This window comes from Arvicola amphibius, chromosome 12 (genome assembly GCF_903992535.2).
Source record: "Arvicola amphibius chromosome 12, mArvAmp1.2, whole genome shotgun sequence".
NCBI classification, from domain to species: Eukaryota; Metazoa; Chordata; class Mammalia; order Rodentia; family Cricetidae; genus Arvicola; species Arvicola amphibius.
In genome coordinates this window covers 19,958,403-19,979,467 of record NC_052058.2, presented here as the reverse complement: position 1 = coordinate 19,979,467, position 21,065 = coordinate 19,958,403, and the positions used below count along the sequence as shown (strand labels likewise).

At 40.6% G+C, this 21,065-nt stretch overlaps 1 protein-coding gene across 2 annotated transcripts in view; it reads left to right on the top strand.

Moving 5' to 3' along the window:
- Fmn2 (formin 2) overlaps nt 1-21,065 on the top strand; it is a 288,272-nt gene that overhangs the window by 38,632 nt on the left and 228,575 nt on the right. For both annotated transcript variants that reach the window (XM_038349911.1, XM_038349910.1), the window contains exons 3-4: nt 11,559-11,691; nt 20,316-20,371. In XM_038349911.1, coding sequence (XP_038205839.1) covers nt 11,559-11,691; nt 20,316-20,371 — 189 coding nt within the window. The remainder of the gene's footprint in view (nt 1-11,558; nt 11,692-20,315; nt 20,372-21,065) is intronic.

Genomic DNA, 21,065 nt, shown 5'->3' with positions numbered 1-21,065 from the left:
AACTAGCTCTTGTAGACCAGGCTGGTCTCGAACTCACAGAGATCCGCCTGCCTCTGCCTCCCGAGTGCTGGGATTAAAGGCGTGCGCCACCACAGCCCGGCTAAATGGTTCATTTTTAATTGTGCGGTGGGGATCATAAAATATCAAAATTGAAGAGAAGGTTAGCATATATTTTAGCCCAGTTCTCCTAAGATGTCAAATGAGGACACCCAAAGTTTGAAACGTGGGGTGACTTTCTGTGGTGGAGATGGCTTTCTGAGAGCCAGAATTTTCTGCCCTGTAATTCCTAACATTTGAAAGAGATTTGGATTTCTCTCTGTCATCCTGGATTTACAGCCCCTGTGCTGGGAGGTGAGGATTTCTTTCACAAGCTAATTATGTGACGTGATGTAGCTGAGTGTGTCCTGTTACGAGTCTTAAGGAAGGGGATAGACACTTTCAAGAAAATATTAGATCCAATGACAAGAAAGAAGCTAAGAAGGGTGGGGGTTGGGTTTAGACCAGTACTGTGAGAAATCTTCATGCAGAACACTTTGCTATGATGAAATGCTAACTCAGTGACATCATCAAACTGAGTTTGCGGTAGCAGATGTAGTGTCAAATGAAGGAGCTTGCAGCTTAGTTCTGCATAAATACTGACTCTCAGGGCAGGAAGCATCTTGTTCTCATGGCATAATGAAGAGGTTACTCCTGTGATAGAAATCCTCACAAGTTGTGAGGCCTGGGGATTCAAGTGATCAAAGCCAAACCCTAAATAGAGCCATGAGCTTTAAGGTGATTCTGGGGCCAGTTTTCATGTTGTCCAAAAGGACAGTTTCAGGGCTGAAGGGGTGGACTTTGGGTTCAGGTGACAGATTGGACTTTAGGTTCATGTGACAGAATGGATTTTGGATTCAGGTGAAGGGGTGGACTTTGGATTCAGGTGAAGGATGGACTTTGGGTTCAGGTGACGGGTGGACTTTGGGTTTAGATGATGGAGTGGACTTTGGGTTCAGATGATGGAAAATTTTAACCTAACTTCACCCTTGGGTGTGAAAAACTGAGACTTAGAAAAGCTGACTGACTTGCCCAGAGTCACATAGTCTTAGAAGTGGCAGATATCTCGTTTCAGCCTCAGAGGCTGTCACCCTCCACATTTACTCTCTACAACCAGACACGGTTCCCTCCCCTGCCAGTCCTCTTCTGTCTGTTACCTCTGTCTTGGGGCAGCACCTACACAATAGTCTCTCGTTAGTTTCCAGGCCGCTATTCTTGTTCTCTCCAACTCCTTCATTAAAAAATAATATTCTCTCCCTTTCTCTCTCCTCCCTCTCCCCCCCTCGTTGGTGCTGTGCCACTGACATGCATCTATAGCTCCAAACGATTAATTTTTACAACAAACAAACCTTGTTGGGTCTTGTTTCCCATGGTGGGGATTTTTAGTTGTAGAATAAGCAAAGCTTTCTCTGTGACCCTCAATGGCTCCCTTTGCTGCCCCTTTGCCCGCACCTCCTCATCCTATTCTCTGTGCTTCTGGGAGCTTTCTGACGTGCTGATTATTAGGCTCCACTTTTGGAAAACAACAACAACAAACACAAAATCTGGAACAGCTCTGAGAATGGCTCTGAGAGCATGGGTATTTGATGACCTGGGTTTGGGAAAACTGTGCCCCAGAAACAGTGTATCCTGTAGATACGAGTTGTTATTTAGACCTGCAAGCCGTTCTTGGCCCTTTTCCTTTTAACTCAAATGAGGCCTTTCCTTTGAATTCTCAAGGGTTATGTTCAGATGATGAGAGATGCCGAGCTAGGATTTAGTCTAATGATGGAACATTTCCCCTGAATTGCTCATTAATTTTTGGTTAACTTCTTGTGTATAATTGAGAGACTTCTCAGCAAAGTGGTGGGAGTGAAAGAGAGGAAGAAAAGAGAGGGGAGATAAATGGGGGAGGAGAGGGCAGAGGGTAACGATGAGGGAGAACTCTTGGGGGGTCAAATCTCAGTGGAATTAATACAACCTTTCATGAATCTTAAGAGCATTCTATTTAACTCTTTCCTTTCCCTTTTCTTTTTCAACCCATGCTATTCCTTCTTTGAGACAGGGTCTCATGTAGCCCAGGCTAGCCTGTAACTTGCTATGTATCCAAGGATAAACTTGAGCTCCGGTTCCTCCTGCCTTTGCATCCTGAGTGCTGGGATGGCAGGCATGATCTACTAAGCCTCCTTTCTGTGCTTCTAGAGGGCAGACTCAGGGCTTTGAGCACACTTGATAAGCTTTCTCTCCTGAGTGACACTCCATGCCGCTTCCAGTTTTCTTATTTGGGAAACAACAAGCAAAAACAACTTGAAGTATATGAAATGCAAATATTCAAACATGAAACTGTAACTGAATAAAAACCCTGTCTGTTTCAAAACAGAAAAGACCAGATTTTGCCCTGGTCAACATGTACTGTGCATATATGGTAACCATGAACCAGAAAGACCAGATTTCATCCTGGTCAACTTGTACTGTGCACATAGGGTTAACCCATAAATACTCTCTTACTTTTGCTTTCTTTCTGTTTTGGAAGATCACTTTGAGATGTCTTTTTGAAATACAAAGTATTGCAAAGAATAAAGGCTGGTGATACAAAAATGTTAATAAAATAATCATTTGTCTATTAAACATTCAAAAAATCCTGGAAAAATGTTAAAAACCTTTGTAATAACCTTGTCTATAGGATATATATTCTAGATTAAGAATTTTATGTGGGGCTAGAGAGATGTCTCAGAGGTTAAGAGCACTGACTGCTCTTCCAGAGATCCTAAGTTCAACCACATGGTTGCTCACAGCCTCTGTAATAGGATCTGACTGCCTCTTCTTGTGTACATGAGGACAGATTACACAAAAAATAAATAAATCTTTAAAAAATTTATACAGTGCTCATATATATGTAACTATACATAATCTTTAAAATCTCATATCATTCATACTAAGCATGATTTGGTTTGATGTGATTTAATTGTACCCATGAGTATGCATAAAATGAGAAAGAGGCTATTAATATTAATTATTCCATTTCTTTATTTGGTTCATCTTATCAAATCACATTATTTTATTGCAGTGCTCATTCCTGTATTTCTGATTGTGCTGAAGAGAGTTTTAAATTGAAAGGAGTTTTCTTGGCTGATCTCTAAGCTATCCAATGTGGCAACTGAGGTGCTAAATTTTAGTCAAAAATAGAGCTGCTCTTCATTTTAGAGATTTCCTCATTCCTAAATAAGGTATCAGTGTTCTTAGCCTCGACTCTGCCCTCTGCTGGTCACTTCATATTCTGCAAGGGGACTATTAAGTTCATTTCTAAATTACAAAGTTGTTGGAAGACAAATAAAAATTCTTTACCGTGAAATTTACTAGAAAATTATAGTTTTTATTTTTAAATAAAATGCTTAGATACTTTTAAAAATTATATAGAGAGGAAATGTTATATATTTCCCAAGATAATAGCACTTGCTGTTTACCGTGTACAGAAGGAAAAAAAAAGCAAGGATATTGTTAAGGTTACAGCAATGCTAGGATAAACAATTTGAATGCATGTAAATGTTGAAAAAGTAGTCTTTGTTCTTTTTGAGCGGGTCACTCCACCAGCATCCCTTTGTTTGTTCAATTAAAACACCCCCCTTTTAAAGGAGACAAGTTTTTAATCAAGTTGAATTTGCTACAGTATTGACCCAGACTTTGTGACTTTTCCCATTTAAGGAATTATAGAGTGGTATAACAGGTGATATCAAGACATAAAAGAAAGGTCTCTGATGCTCTCAGAGTAGGCTACCAGGAGAGCTTTGAGGGACATCCCGTAAACATAGTCAACAGCAGTATTCATGGGATCTGGGCTGATCTCTTCCATACCCAGGGATAACATGAGCACCGATGAAACCAGCTGTCACATAGAAATTATCAACAAGCTTGAGGGTAGTTTGACAAAGTTAAGGTCAAGCAAGATACATAAGGGAGGCACATCTTGTTTCCAGTCTTGCTGGGTCAGGTTTTAACTAGGGTTATGCTGACATTTAATGGTAATTTCACACTGAAGTACAGCAAGGGTGTGGGGTTCCACGATAGAATTTTAATTTGCTTTGGTATTGTTTTCTTGAGTCTTGCTGCTCTGGCTGGCTTAAAACTCGGTCCCTTGGTCCCCTGCCTCAACTTTTGTAATGTTGTAGAGCAGAGAGAATTCATCACGGCTCTTTTAAAACTCTTTTGCTAATACTATTACATCACTGGTAAAAGTCAAGCTAACCCATCTTAGATGCCTCTTTTAGTGCCTGTAGTAACCATTTCTGGAACTCATACACTGAGATGAGATTCACCTCTGTCCTCGGGGCCTTGCAGCACCCTTGGAGGTATTGCTGGGTTTGTTTTAACTGGGAGGAGACTGCTCATAATTATTAGCTGAGAAATGATTGGATCTTGGGCTGTTAAACTCTACAATGCCTCTTTTGCAGGACTCCTTGAGAGTCTTTTAGGATAATTGTTATGGGCTGCGCATGCCAATGTGTAAGGGTTTTAGAAGTCTGTCCAAAGGCCAAGGGACAAGTTCTGAGAGGAGCCGATTTTTGTAGCTTTAGAAAGAAGTATAAGGTTAAAAACAACAAAACAAAACAAAACAAAACAAAAAAACAAGAAAAACAAAAAAAACATGTTTTCACTAACTATGCACCCCGTGGAAGGATATGCATGGATACTACAACTTGTTTTCACTAACTATGCACCCCGTGGAAGGATATGCATGGATACTACAACTTGGTATCTGTTTTCAGTTGTTCATTTACAAAGAACTTGTTCTTGCATGCTGTGGTGGTGCGGGTCTTGTTTTTAATCTGTGGTGATAACAGTAGTCATTGGGTGCTAGGTTTCTCCCAACCTTGGAGATCTAAGCGCGCTCCCTGGAGTCTGGTCTATAAGTAGCAGAGTTCTCACCCATCTTCATCTAGTTTCAGCCTGCTTCCTGTGCTCTAAATAGTCACAGACAAGCTTTAATGCTAAGTTTTAATTTTAGTTTTGTGGGTTGTTTTTCCCCTGTGAAGAGACCCAGCAGTTAGCGCTAACATATGCATGACTTCTGTTTCCTACATAGTTCAGCTCACACCTTTGAGAAATGTCAGCTCTGGAGTGCAAAGGGCAGGAGTCTTAGAAACTTGTGAACGCAGTTTCCTATGGGGTTTTCTTTTTGTTTAAGGAAATTGTTGCAGGCATTGAGACATCCTTCACTTTTGAAGAACCCTGAGGACAGAAGGAAGACCGTCTCTGTTAACTGGAATTTTTAGGGTACAGCTTCCACCTTGATGCCAGTAATAGAATAGGTTGAGTCAGTTGCCACATTTCCTGAATGGGGCCCCACTGGGAAAAGGTAAACTAACTGGGACTAGTCACCTCTCCCCCCAAATCCATCTTCATCCTTGATGAACTAACTTATATTTAAATAGAAGGCATTATAGATGCATAAATAACCACCTTAGTCAAAGTGTGGTTCAGACTTCATTGGCTTAGCTGTCCTCTCTTGTAAATTGGTCTAACAATTCAGAAATCTGTGAAATCTCTTACTGGGAGACGTCCCCGCCCCCATGACACCTGGGATTCATGTTTTCCTTTCTGTCAGCATGAGACTCTCGGGAAAATTCTAGCTCCTTGGTGTTCATTGTTTCTGCAGCCTGGTAACTGAAGGAAGGTTCTGGCTCCATGTGCACGTTTCCTGACTTTTGTTTCTTCCCTTCTGCAAACGGTGACATCATTGAGAGCAAGATGGAGACAGAGTGAGAATTCATCTCTCCAGTGTGCTTATGGGCTGACACAGTCCCTAAGTTCATCTTTCCTGTCTGTGTGCACCACTCTCTTCTAGTGCTGGCAAGAGTTTAGAACCAGAGCCAGGTCGCACTGTCAAGGCTCTGGTAGTATGACACAATGACTATGACATGAGTCAGGTCTCCTTGTGTTCCCCGAGCTGACTCAGAACTCCGGGTGCTGATGGGACCTATTATTTTCACCAAAAAGCTTCTTGGTTTGAGATTCATGTGCTTTCTATTAATTATGACCAAGCTATCAAGTAAAAGACAAAGAGGATACAGTACAAATGCATTTCTATTGGGCCTGCCCATTTAAGAAAGGTGCATAGTTGGGGTCTTGGGAGAGCTTCTGCTCCAGGGGCTGAGAGGCGAGAGACAGTTCTCACGGCGGAAGAACAGAGCAGGTGCTATGCAGTGCTGCGTGATGTGACTGGGAACGAGTATGATCCGTTACACCTGGACTTCCCGGTCACGTGGGAGCCTGGAAGCGGATGGTACTTTCGTGGCTACTACGATAAAATAGCAGACAAATGCAACCCAGGGAGGAGTTAGTTTAGGAGCAGGGTTTGAGAAAACTTGTCATTGTGGGAAAGCCATGGTGGCAGGAGTGTGAAGCTGCTGGTCACATTGCTCTCAGCTGCAGAGCAGGGAGTGCTGAATACTGCTTCTGGGGTCTCTCTTACCTTTTTTATTCAGCTTACCTTGCTCTCTGTGGAATGATGCTGTTAACGTTCAGGATGTGTCTCCACCTTAATTAACTTGATCTAGAAACTCCACTAGTGATTTGCTCAGAGGTGTGTTCCTGTGGAATCCCTTCCCATTGACCCTGACTATTCACCTTCACAGAAAGGTCAAAAGGCAAGTTGTTTGGGGAAGGAAAACAAACTTCTAAGATTGAAAGTTTCTGTCTATGTGTATTGTCAGTGTCTCTGTGTGCGTACGCCATGTGAGATACCTATAGAGACAAGGGAATTGGAATGCCTGGAGCTGGAGTTACAGGTGGTTAGGAGCCACTCAGCATGAGTTCTGGGAACCAGACCCATGTCTTCTGGATGATCAACAAGCACTCTGAAAAGCTGAACCATCTCTCTATCCCTGAGAGTATTTTTATAAGATCTTGGTACCTTCAAGAAATGACGAAGCATCTTGGTGGCAGATGCAGAGTGACTATTGAGGATGGAGGACAGGAATGGGTAGATGGCACCATAGGGAGGTTCTTCATAGGCACACCAGATGTCACAGCTCCATCTCGGAACATCTGGAGAGCTTCAAGACTTATGGTAGCAGATGCAGGTGTACCTTTCTTTGCTGTTTGTGAAAACTGCTTCCCAATGGACATAAGGAATGCTCCAGCACTGGGGTGACCATGGAGAAATCTGCGCTTGGTATGAGAGTGTAAAGCCACTGGGATGAATGGGAAGTGAGTTCTAGTGCCATATCTAACATGCAAAACATCATTCTTGATGGTGTGCTGAGAATGTGAGTTACTGACCTATCAAAGGTTGTGGTTTCTAGTTTGGAAGACTGGATGGGCAATAGTTTATATGTAAGAATTCTCCATAATTCATATTTTTAATTTGTTGACGTATACGTTGTAATTAATTAGTCCATTTAAAAATCCTCAGAGCTGAGCCTAGAAAGACAGATGGCTCAGTGGTCAAGAGTTCCTGCTGCTCTTGCAGACAACCTGAGTTCAGCTGGCAGCACAGAAGGCACAGTCAGCTGTAACTCCAGTCCTAAGGGATCTGACTCCTTCCCCTGAACTCTGCAGGCACTACACTTACATGCACAGACATAAACACAGACACACATGTATAAACACACAAACAAAATCAAATAAAGTCTTTTCAAAAGATCAGTAGCATAATAAACCTCAATGCTGGCTGCATGGTTACTGACGTATCAATCCCATTTAGATGCCTTGACTTTTAACCAGTGGCTAAAATTGGGCTTCTAAAAAAATGTGTGTGCAACTGAGAGGAGACTCACATAGAATAAAATATTGAGGCATATCAAAACCTGTCTTCAAACACTTCTAAATTTGGAAAAAAATATTTAGGGTACTTAAAAATAAAAAATGATGACCTGTTCAAAGCTGTGAGTACCTGCAAGGCAGTTTCTCCCAAGTTGCCCATCATGCATTTCCAGAGGGAGAGGGAGGAGGTGATGCTGCATCAGGAAGATTTTTCCGCAGTGATGGAGGAGATGGTAATGCTGGTGTTAGTCTCTGAAACAGGCAACACCTTTGCTTTGTGGGAGAAATTTTAGTTAATTGGGACAAAGCTGCAAGACCAAAGATAGAATGGTAGAGGATGCAAAGGACTCAGCGATGGTCTGTCTTCCTGTAAAGGAAGGCTTGCCTCTCGGGGTTTGTCTGCAGAGAAGATAAAACATTTTTTTTTGAGTAGCAATTTGGAGCTTATCCATCTGCTGAGTAGTTGGAATTGTAGAGGCAGTGGAGATATGCTAGAGTAATACACACATTAGCTGCCTAAGTGACAGGAAAAATGTGAGAAAATAAGGGCTTGTGCCTCCTAGGAAAATGTTCTACTAATGAACCACCTATTCATCCCTTTGAAATTAATTTAGTCTCGGGGCTGGAGAGATGGCTCAATCCTTGAGAGTGCTTATTGTTTTACCATAGTTCCTGAATTTGGTTCTTAGCACTTACTTCAGCCTGTGCATACACATACACAGACTTACACACACATAAAAAAAAATTTAAAAATTCAGTTTTATATAGGTGGCTTTTTCCCATCCAGGGAGCTGCTTCCAAATTACCACACAGAGGCTTATATTTAATTGTAAATGTTCAACCAATAGCTCAGACTCATTGCTAAATAGCTCCTACATTATAAGTTAGTCCATATTCTTTATTTACGCTCTGCCATGTGGTGATACCTTTATTAGCACGACACGTTCCTCTTGCTTCTCTGTGGCTCCTCTTGACCTCTGACTACACCCCCTTTTTTTCCTGTGTCCCTCACTTTGATCACCCACCTATACGTTTTACCTTGCTACTGGCCAACCAGCTTTTTATTTTGTTTTTGGTTTTTGAGACAGGGTTTCTCTGTAGCTTTGAAACCTGTCCTGGAACTCACTCTGTAGACCAGGCCGGCCTCAAACTCACAAAAATCTGCCTGCCTCTGCCTCCCAAGTGCTGGGATTAAAGCTCTGCATCACCACCGCCCCGCTTGACCAATCAGCTTTTATTAGCCATTGAGAGTAAAAATACTCACACTGTATGAATGGATGGTTGCACAGCAGTTTAAATCATAATATTTAATTGGTTAAAGAGCATTTTTATTCTCTACAGTGAAAATGGAAGATTTTTCTGAAGCAATAGGCATATTTATAGCCTACAATACCATGTCCCAGTTAGTACAAATAGAAAAGAGTTGTTTATGTTTGCTTTCCTCCTGAGAACTAACATTGTATGTGGGCTCACAAATCCATTGGAAGGACTTCATGTTCTTAGTAACTGTTATTAGGCAAGTAACTCCTTTGGAATGTCATTCAGAAATCAGCTTTGTCTGTGGCTATATGCCAAATTATGTTGCTTTATTTTCACATCTGTTCAAAATATTGTAGTGGGAAACTCCCAAACTTCAAATCAGAATTGTGTGAAGGTAAGGTACGAATAATCAGGAAATGAGTATACTTACAACTAACTGTGTTTGGCATTATTTATCAAGCCCGTGCAGTATCAAGGTAGCATGAGGCACAGACCTTATTTCTGTTTTGCAGAGGGCTCAGGCAGGAAGGTGTTCACTGCACAAGCAGAAAGGCCTGAATTTAGGTAACAGGCAGCTATGTGAAAAGCGAGGGGTGGCACTGTGAGCCTGTAAACCCTAGAGCTACAGCGGCTTCCCAGGGCAATCTAGCCCAGTCAGCAAGCTTCAGCTTCAGAGAGAGAGTCTGCCTCAACAGTACATGAAGAGAGCAGTATATGAAGACGTTTGACATTGACCTCTGATCTCCACATGCATGTGTACACATGTGAGCATGCACTTAGATGCACACATGCTCATACACACAAGCACACACACAGGCACAAATACACACACGCACGCACGCACGCACATACACACACACACGCACGCATGTGCACACACACAGGCACACACGCACACACACACATACACACTATCATCATCATCATCATCATCATCATCATCATCATCATCATCATCATCATCATCTTCCTTCTCTGCCCCAGTCTGATCCACCTACTGGAAGCTCTTTAGTTCCCCGTCAAACCCTACCCAGGGGCATTGTGACCCAGAATACTCATCCTGTGTTCAGGGCCCGAACGCGCAGTCCTTACTTTCTACAACCCTAATGTTGCTGTATTGTTTGTCACCTACAACCTCAGGTGACCGGTCACCATTTGTTCATTCTCTTTGGTCCATATCTTTCCTATCTCCACGAGATGTATTTCTGCACAGACTATTATTCCTGGAATACGTAGCATTCTTTTCCATGATGTCCTAATCTGGTTGGCTGATCGTGGACTTGAGCTAGAAAACATTGCTCTTTGGCTTTTGTTTTCTTGGTAGGAATTAAGGAGAATGTATTGGTTATTTAAGCATTTGGTAGATTTCAGTAGTGAAGTCATGAGGTCTTGGGCTTTTCTTTGTTGGAATTTACTTATTCTCAGTATCCAGCATTGGCTAGTGAAGGTTATCTACCCCTTTGTGGTCAGTGTTGGGAGTTATTTTTGTTTTCTCTCGGCTACAAAATTTCTTGGCTCATTATCACCAATAACATCCAATGATTCTTTGTAATGCCCATGCTCTTGGGTATAGTTCCTGTTCCAACTCTCATTTTGCTTGTGCATGCGTGTATAGCTCGTGTGCATCCTAAAGGGACTGGCCTTGTTCTGAAGTCCTGATGATCAACTCTGAGGTATAGGTCCCCAAGGGAGCCATCTGGTTTGTCTTCTGGCATGAGGTACACCCAGGAACCTTCTGATTTTGTGCCCTTTATCTTGACTACAGCTGGCGAAGCATTCCTTTGCCATAAGAGCCCTATATAATCTTGCTCTTGCCAGGTTCATTGACTTCTTCATGCCCTTTCTTTCAACTTACAATCTGGGTCCCAAGATAAGCAGCTGTTATTGTCCTTGTGGTGTGCATGTACAGACTATCCGCTAACTTTCCCGCAAGTATTTAAACAAGTCTTTTTTAAGCTCTACATTTTTAAACAAGTTTTTCATGGGACCTCGTCCCAGTGTGGCCATATGTGCTGGTAGTTCCCAATGATGGGAAAACTGAGAAGAATAATCACTTGAACCCAGGAGTTCAATGCTAGCCTGGTAGATAGTGAGAGAGGCCCTACCTGAGAACCCCAAACCAAAGCAAGCCAAATTCGCACCAGCAAAGCTAAAGAGACATCATATTTAGATGGGTTAAAGACCCATTTTCAGGAAGGTGTATAACTCTGCATCTGGAGTGTCTCATGGCAGGCCCATGTAATATTTCTTCTTCCAAAGAGAGACACTTAGGTTTTACAATAATAATAATAATAATAATAATAATAATAATAATAATAAAAATAGACAATAATAATTGGGGCAGTTTGAGAGAATTGGTGTCTTAATGGCTCTATATTGTACAATGTAAGATGCTGTTTGATTGCTTTAGATGTGTCTGCATATCTGCCTGTATTTGAGGGTTTTGTTACATTTTGTAATGTATTAGCCACTTATTTTTCATGATTGAATTGATTTCCATTTAAATACCTTTTTAAATGCAGCAAGATCAGCTTTACACCTGGGCTGCAGTTAGTCAACCCACACATTCCATGGACTACAACGAAGGGCGGTTTCCCAGGATAGAACCATCCAGGCTTCCTGATGAAGAACACAGCCCCAAGGATGTTGATGCAGGTAGGATATGGGATAGCCAGCTTTCCAAGATTATGTGATGGAATGTGCAGTTGTAACACTTGCTTGGGAGTGAGTCTCTAGTCTTTTGCATGTATTTTTTTTTTTAAAACATATCTCCTGCAGGCAAAATCAATGGGAAGCCTGAGACGATGTTCTTATGGCCGTGTCCAAAGCTGCTGGGCTAGAATATAGAGAAGTAGTAGATGTACTGCGATTTTACAGTCATTTCTGCTTTTATTGAAGATTAAGAACCATTGTCAACAGACACCTACCCACCACCAGGTTGAAATTCTACATCCTGTTTGGGCTAAGAGACCGTCAGGGGATATTTTTCTCCATTATCTCTGAATTTCCTTGCTTAACATTTTCTTTGTACATCTAAACATTCTTTTCTTTACCTATAAAGATAACTGGGAAAGGAAAAATAGTGATGTAAGTTACTTAAATTTCACTTTAAAATAATTATAGAATATTCCAATGTAATCTATTTTTCTCTGAAAAATTATTATTTTTTTCTTTTCCTTTTGTTGTCATAAACAATTTTGTGTTCTTGGCTGGGAAGATAATATGAGACTAGCCTCAGTGTTATTTGGAGAAATTCACTAGAATGATGGCTTCTTAATAGACTCCAGGTTCTCTTGGTAAACTGAGCAGAAGTAAGCACCATCTTCTGGTGTAGGAGAGAAGACTAAACAGAACAGCACTGTTTCTACCTGCAGATCTTCCCACACCAGGTTTTCATAAGTGATACCGTGGGTTTCAGAGCTTAGGTCTTGACCACCGGCACTGGCTCAGTGAAGGAGAGATGGCCGAAGAAGCCGAATCTCGGCTTGTTGTGAAAGGGCAGAATATAAGACTATGAACCTTGGGCTCTGCATTACATCGGCTTGGTGACGTTAGGCAAATTTCCAAACTGCTACATGCATTTCCTCATTCATGAAATGTTAATGGGAATAGCATCCTCTGTGCAGCATGATTCGGAGGACTGCATGAGCTCATGTAAAGCATTAGAGAACAGAGTCGAGTGCCTGGGCCAATGGAAGTGCTCAGCCTTGTTGTTATAGTAATCATTAAAGTTATTCCATGTTATTATCTTCCTCATATCTTCCCTTGAAAACCCACAATGACTCTGTCAATGGTTTGCCAGGCTTCTGTCTACATTTTGCACAACATTAACACCCTCTTGTTTTTAATCTCAGTTTCTTGGCAAATGTATTTCATCATGTATTCTTTCAAGCAATGCACCAAATGGTAGTCTACACAGTATCCCACATTTTCATTTTTAAATGCCTTGTATTTTGGAGAAACTCTTAGTATTCACTAGTTGGCATATAATCCAATAAAATAAAAACATAAACACAAGTGAGTGAGAGAAAATAGAAAACTATTCTGTTTACTACAACACTCATAGGCAACAGTTGTTCAAGGGTTCAGGTAGAATTCCACATGTCAAAATCTTCAGAGAAAAGAAAGTTTTGACAGATAGTGACTAAAAATTCAACATATGAATTTAGACATTGTTGGTTTCTTTTTCTTTTCTTTTCTTTTTTTTTTTTTTTAAAACAGGGTTTCTTTGTGTAGCTTTGGAGCCTGTCCTGGAACTCCTTCTGTAGTTCAACTCACCAAGATCATTTTCCCTCTGCTTCCCAAGTGCTGGGCTTAAAGGTGTGCCCCACCACCACCCAGTCCATTGTTAGTTTTTAAAAAAGAAAGACTCAAGTAAAGATGTTGATCCCATCCTATGTATTGTAGAAGGAGCTGCGGGGCTGCGTCCCGCCACCCGGCTAGCTTTACACCTGAAATAATTACACGGAAACTGTATTCTTTTAAACACTGCCTGGCCCATTAGTTCCAGCCACTTATTAGTTAATTCTCACATCTTCCTTTAACCCATATTTAGTAATCTGTGTAGCACCATGAGGTGGTCACTTACCAGGAGAGATCTTAACCTGCGTCCATCTCGGAGAGGAGAGGCATGGCGACTGTCTGAGCCATCTACCTCACTTCCTTCTTCCTGTTCTGTCTACTCCACCCACCTAAGGGCTGGCCTATTAAATGGGCCAAGGCAGTTTTCTTTATTAACGATTGAAATCAACACAAACAGAAGACTCTCCTACATCAATGTGTGATTGTCTTTAGGCTAAAATACTATTGGTTGAAATTCATAGGTACAAATGCAATAACTTTAAGCAATTTCATTGAGAGCCCTTGGAACAATGGTTTCTATCCTTTTCTGCATTTGCAACATTGGGTGGCATATTATTTTGATGCCCCTACTGTATATTTTTCAACTTTTCCGCCTGAATTAATACCACAGTTCTATAATACTTATAAATACTTTAAAAGAATCTTTAGGGTTACTGGAGTAGCATTTGGCTGAGAATGAATAAAAAGTGAATATTTATGGGTAGACTAATGAAACTTGACCCAGTCTTTCCCTACATAAGCATCTGCTCTAAACAGATCAAGGGCTTTAGCATTAGACCTGAAATTTTGAAACCATTGTATACTTCATAGAGGCACAGGTAAGTAATGATTTTAGACACAGCTTTTCAACACCTCAGAGCATTTTAGAATGAAGGATTGCTTGAAATTACAATCTGTACATTCAAGGAAAGTTTCAACAGAGTGAGGTGACAACCTTATAACTAGAAAGAAAATCTTTGCTTTCTTTACACCTGATAAGGAGTAATATCTATAGTATATAAAAGCTAAAGAAAAATGAAAAAAGTCCTTCAGTCAATAACGGACAAAGGAAAAGAATTTAAAATGGGAAATGTAAATGGTGATTAGAGATACGAAAAAGCCCTTCAGCTATAGGGAAGTATACAGGAAAACTGAGTCAATATTCAGTTTCATCCCAATCAGAATTGCTGGCCTTATGAAAATATGATTAATAAATTATAATGAGACTTAGGAGGGGGGGGAAGGAACATTGTTCACTGTGATGGAGATGAATTAAAGCAATTGTGTCCTTCACAGTGTGTGGAGGGGAGTAGAAATATCATGGTAAGCATAAGTTAGACTCAATACAAGTATTACATGTTTTCCACTCATATATGGAATCTACATTTAATATATAATAAATGTATATGCAGTAGGAGACATACAAGTGAGTGGAAAGGTTTGTTTAAATGAAATACTGTTGATAGGAAGGAGACAATACTGGTTAATTTGGAGGGGAAAGCAAATATAACATATTTTCTCATGCAGAATGTGTGTGTGCGTTCATGGACACTTATGCACACACATGTTCGGTGAACACAGATGGGAAACTATGGTGAGGGGACAGAAAAGTAATACAGTGGCATGTGTGAGTGTGTGTGTGTGTGTGTGTGTGTGTGTGTACACATATATGTGCTCAAAAGTATCTTAGTGAAACCCACTATTTTGTGTGTTAACTAAAGAGAAATTAGTAGAAATAATAAAAAGATATAGATGGTCATATAATTGATTTACACATAATCAAAGACTTAATTAATTAATTAATTAATTAATTTTACTGAAAGTTCATCTTCTTAGTGGATGGAAGAGAAACGAGTAGTGGTACGGAAGGGATTAGACATGCTCACTTCCCTCGTCCCTCACCATTTCACGACCATGACACTGGCCAACAACAAATCCAGACAGGTTTGCCTTAACAAAAGCAGTGAAGGTACAGGCAGTTCTGGAGGTATAGAAAAAACCCTGTGTGTGTATGTGTGTGTCTCTGTTGTGTGTGTTTGTGTGACTGTGTGTGTGTGTTCATGTATAGAGTGAGAAGTTGAACAGAAACTTTCCTGGGGAAATCTTCCAACAATGTCTGTTTTCTGGCTGAATCAACCGTATTTGTTTAAGAAAACGCTTTAACAGCTTAGGAATATCTAAGATGCACAAAAGGAGCACAAAGGGAGATGGATCAAATGAAAAGAACCTAGAAAGAAGCAATAGAGCGAGTCTGGGTTAGGTCAGCTCGCTGCAGTGTATCTCAGAAGAATCTGCAATATTTTAAGGTTGTCAGAAATGGATTCCTTTATTTCAGAGTAGAAAGGGGAGCATGAGCGATTGCGTCATTTTCCCTGGTCATGAGGTTGAAAGCAACAGCTACTTAGGGAAGCACTCATTTTCTAGCCTCTAATATCCAAACGATGTCGCTGATGGTCCCTATGAAGAAGGATTTTAGAGGACTGGAGAGATAGCTACGTGGTCAAGAGTGCTTGCTGCTCTTCCTGAGTTTAGTGTCCAACAGCTCACAGTCACCTATAAACGTGAGATCCAGGGGTCCTAACACCCTTTTCTGTCCTGCACGGACAACCACACACATGAGACTTTCACAAAACCAGATATACAGATGCACACATAAATCAAAACAAAGACAAATCTCAAGAGAGATGTTGTGTGGTGTACCACAATGTGGTATCACCGGCCCATTTCTGTGTTTTCTCCAAATGTCTTGACACTGTTTAGCTAATAACTAATGCAGGAGTACCAAGGATGCAGTGCTGTGTTCTGTCTCCCTGTGCTTGTCACACAATCCAGGGATAGGAGGATGGATTGTGTTTCTGAGTATTGGTGTGTGTGTCGGGGGGTATGTCCTATATTTTCCCTTTTGCCAGCTAGATCCTTAGTGGGAATATCTTTTGTTGGCAATGATGAGATGGTTCTACTATCAAAGAAACAAACAAGAACATGTGGATGAGCCTATTGGAACGTGTTAAGCTCTCCCTCCAGTTATACCTGTTATTAGAATTAAAAGCATCAATCCTATCTGAGACTTCAGTCATAATGCATGCAATTTAAATTCTGTTCAGTAAATTATCTATCTGTCTCTTAAATTAACTAGATTTAAATGAAGTTGATGTATTTCAGTAAGAAAAGATGAAATCCAGGGAATTTTAACTGTGCACATTACTTACAGTGTAAATATCTGCTTGATGTATTTTGTATTTTTGGACTGTGATTTCTTTTATTTCCATTTTTAGGAGAGAGACATATGCTGCTGATCTTACTGCCTTCTCTTTCCGGTAGTCAGGGGTAGCCGTTTACACCTGTGATCCCACGCTTGGGAAGTGGAAGCATTTGGATTATGATTTTGAGGATCATGAGCCTGTGTTCTAGAGTGGAGCCCTGTCTCTAAGCATATAAACAAACAACAGATTACATCAAATTATGCTTGTATGAGCCCAACGACTTTAGATTATGCTTAGAATTTTGTGAGGTTATTTAAAAAATACAGAACATCAAAAGATTTGTGAAGGATGTTATTTCCCCCTCCTTGCTTTATGGTGTCTTTAAACTAAAATGGTATAGTTTTTTTTTAGTTGTTTTTGTTTGTTTTTGAAAGGGACAATGGAGGTGGCAGTCAGTGCTCTATTTGCCTTCAAAGTGTAGTCACCGTGTTGACTCTGTAACCATTCTGGTATCTAATGGAGACACTTCCAATATAAGAGCTGGTTGGAAGTGAGTTTGAAAAGAAGACTTTGGGTCATAGAACGAGGAAAAGTAAGAAATAAGTCTGTTGCTTTATATAAGGGACAGTCGTTTGTATTGAGGAAGCACAATATAGGACCGAACTGAGCTGCTTTCTCAAAGCCACCTGCCTAGTAAGGGGGTCTTGAGTTGTCGCTCACAAGGGATCCATGTTCTTCTTGTGTGATGTCATTTCTTGCCCACTGCATGGCATGGCACTTTTGGTGTCTGTAATTCCTTTTGCTCTTTTTCCTTCCGGTATTTTTTCTCTCTTCTAGTCTAATATTTTCCTTCGTCTTCATATTTAGACTACTTTTGATCTTAGTTCTCAATTTATTTTCACTGTATGTCTCAGCGGAGTAAATTCATTTGTACTTTTTATCTGATTCTCTAGATTCCTATATTCTAGCTTGTGACTTTGCAGGGTATTTTGAAATATGAATTTTTCTTTCCCGTTTTAACGCAGAGTTTCAGCAAGAGATCAATAGGAAGGATGGAGATAAAGAGAATGATCCCAATCTAGGCACCTGCTGGATGGGATGGAGGGCAGCTGAGACTGTGAGTGTAGGGGTTCACAGTATCTGACTGATAATGACTCTGATAAATAGTCTTCTGATTATATTATTCTGCTCAACACACTTGTCAACATTGCCCTCCTGAGTCTGGAAGCTGGCTTTTGTCGATAGCTTACCAGTTGAGGAGCTACAAAGGAAAAACAACAACAACAAAACAACTAAGAATCCTTATGTACATATGTGATGTAAAAACAACCGAGACAAACCCTAGAGGATAAATAGGAGATCTATTGCTCTTACTGTAATATTTAAGTAGGCAGAAGAAGAAAAGGCTCTTCCCTTCATGTCCTCTAAGCAGGAACTGTCTGTGGGTCTCTATTTGGGAAGAAGTGGAAGAGATGGAAGCAGATTTGGGGTTTCCTTTTATTAACTGTCGATGTGCTTTCAAACAAAAGATCTCTGTTCAAATGGAGATGGCACTGGTATCAGTTTGAACATGAGGAGAATATGCTCTTTTGATTAGCCCGATGGAGTAGTGCTGTCTGGGGCAATTGTCGCATTGTAAAGTCACTTGTTTATATTCTACCGCACTCAGACGTCTGTTGGCAAGTGACTATTCCATGCTAGTCTCTGACTTTTGTTTCTAAAGATGCAATCTTAGCTGAAGTTCAGGAAATAAGTAGATAAGAGGCAGATTTCTGCCTCTTTAGAATTCATTGCTCCCCCCAACAAGGCTTCTCAATTCTTCAGTGGTAACACGGTTCCTTGACCTGACAATGTTTCATTTGATTTCATTCCTATATTCACTCTGTAACTGTTTTAAGTATTTGCTCTTAGCAAACACAATTCCATTTGTACAATAGGAGGACATTTGACAAAAGGGCCTGCTTCCATTGAGTGTATGTTGTGGTGGAGTGTGCTACTTAGTTTTTTTATTATTATAAAAGGTGCATGATAAAAAGAAGTTGAAGAATAAATAGTATTATTTTGGTTTATGATTTCAGAGGTTTCTATTTGTGGTAGCTTGGTTCCATGATTTTGAATCTGTGCTGAAGCAGATCATTGTGTGTGGGGGGGTTCATGGTTGATCAGAGCAGTTACTTTTCTAACCACTGGGAACCAGAGAAGGGTGATCTATAGAATCCTATTATATTTTTTAAGGGATGCTCAAAGTGACCAATGATGCCTCATCTTCTAAAGTTCTCCTGACCTCCCAGTAACACCATCAGCTTGAAGTCAAAGCCTTGAAGACATAGTATTCAGGAAACCTTTTTAACTCCAAAGATAACACAGAGTAATAGATAAGGGCAAAGAGATGAGCTATGGAAGGTAGGATGTGATGAACAAGGAAGGAGTCTTAGGGAGGTATGAAGATGCAGTTATAATAGAGTACACAGAGGTGCAAGATGAACGAGAGGTGATGTCATGCGGTAGAATGAGGATGCATAGGAATGGGTGAAGCTGTATAAGCTAGTTAGTAATAAACTTAAGCTATTGGCCAAGCATTTATAATTAACATTGTCTCCATGTCAGTTATTTGGAATCTGGTGAGCAGGAAAGAAAACTCCACTTACAGGCCCGAGCAAAATTCTCAGAAGTGAACAAGGAAACAAGAGTGTATGGGAAGGGTGTGTGTTTCATGTTTGAAGGCAGCCATGGGGGTAGGAGCATAGTGAGCTAGTCGGGAAGGTGGGATGTCTACAGAGATTGGGGAGCATAGGCAGATAATGCAAGGCCAGCAAGGCTGTGTCGAGGCTGTAATGTTATCTGAGTGCAAGGAAAGCTTTTGCTGCGGCTTCACGGTTCATCATGCTCTTTAAACACTACACAATTTATGTCGGTAGCACTGTGGTGTATGTCCCTTATGACACTATTGACAGTGACTGCTCTACTGTGTTTGCAGTGTCCTGTATATAACCCTGCCACTAATACACAAAAGACTTAGACTCCTGCATTCATCTTGCCAGTGAGTGGGCTGCTCATTTCTAAAATGCAGAGGATGGATGAGATTTTTTTTTATTTTTATATACTTACACTTTCACAGAGAAAATACTCTATAACTTCAACAACAGCAACAACAACAACAACAATCTTTAATTATCCTAATGTGCTTGCAGTATGATGAATTTGTCATCTTGCAGAATCTCAAATGACAAGAACGGCTGAAGGTAGAAAATCCCTTCAGAATCCCTTCTTCCTCGCTCCTCCAGGTGGCAGTATTTATCATAGCAGATCACGGAAAGCAGAACCGAATTTGTCAGGACTTCAAAGAGCCTTAAAAATCCCTTGCTTCAAGACTGAGGTGGTCTCATCATGTATGAACTTTCACTAAGTGAATAACATGGTTAACATTCTGAAGCAAGGACTTCTGGGGAAAACAAAAATCAATTAGGAAAAATAATTAAGGCTGGTCTGCAGAGCAGAGCATCGGGCGCCTCCTGTTTGGGAAATATCTAATGACACAGTATGTGTCATCGTGTGTTTATTATACTGAAAAGCAGTCATATTCACATGCTGCGCTAATGGTTTGGAAAAAAAGACTGGATATTTTTGGTACTTATTGTAAATAATACACATCTAGTGGAAGTTTTTGCTTTTAACTAAGGAAATGGGAAATTTTATTCTTTAAGGTATTGACTGTCTGCTTCCTTTCCAATCCAGAACCTCAATCCTCTATTTTGGAAAGCCCGAAAAAATGTCCAAACGGTGTCCAGCAGGTAAGAAAGCCTCATTAGGATGGTAACTTCCCAATTCCATTATCCACCTTCAAAGAGTGATAGATCTGTGATTGGCATTTCCTCTTTGTACCAGAGGCTGGACTTCCCAAGCGTTAGCTCGCAGGGGGATCCAGCCAGGCGAAAGGAAATGTTCCTCTTAATTTATACTTTGCAATCCTATTCATCCTTCAAGTAGAACCATGCACAAGCTTTACAGATTTGTATGACTCTATAGCCAACCAGAGAGCTGGACCCATCATTTGCTGTCTCCAGCAGAAATTTCAGGCCACATCCAAAAATTCTGTGCTGTGACATGTCTAAACACAGTCCAGGGATACTCCTTAAAACAATTTTGGCATGACCTTCCTAATATCTAATAAGGCACCATGGATAGGAACAAGGCCTTTGTGCATGGTTGGCACGTGTTCAGGGCCTGTGTTACTGAGCCCTGAAGACTTTTAAATGGCTTTAAAGGATGAAACATTTGATGACATCTTTTTAGACACTTTTATCTTTTATTACCCATCTCTGTAAGCCCCATTTTGGAGAGGCAGAGACAGGAGAAACCTAGAATCTCAGTGGCATAGTCAAATAGCTTCATTGAGAGATCTTGCAAAGGAGGAGAATGATTAAGGAAGACATTGGATATTGACTTATGGCCCCTACATGCCTGTACAATCTCTGACACATATGC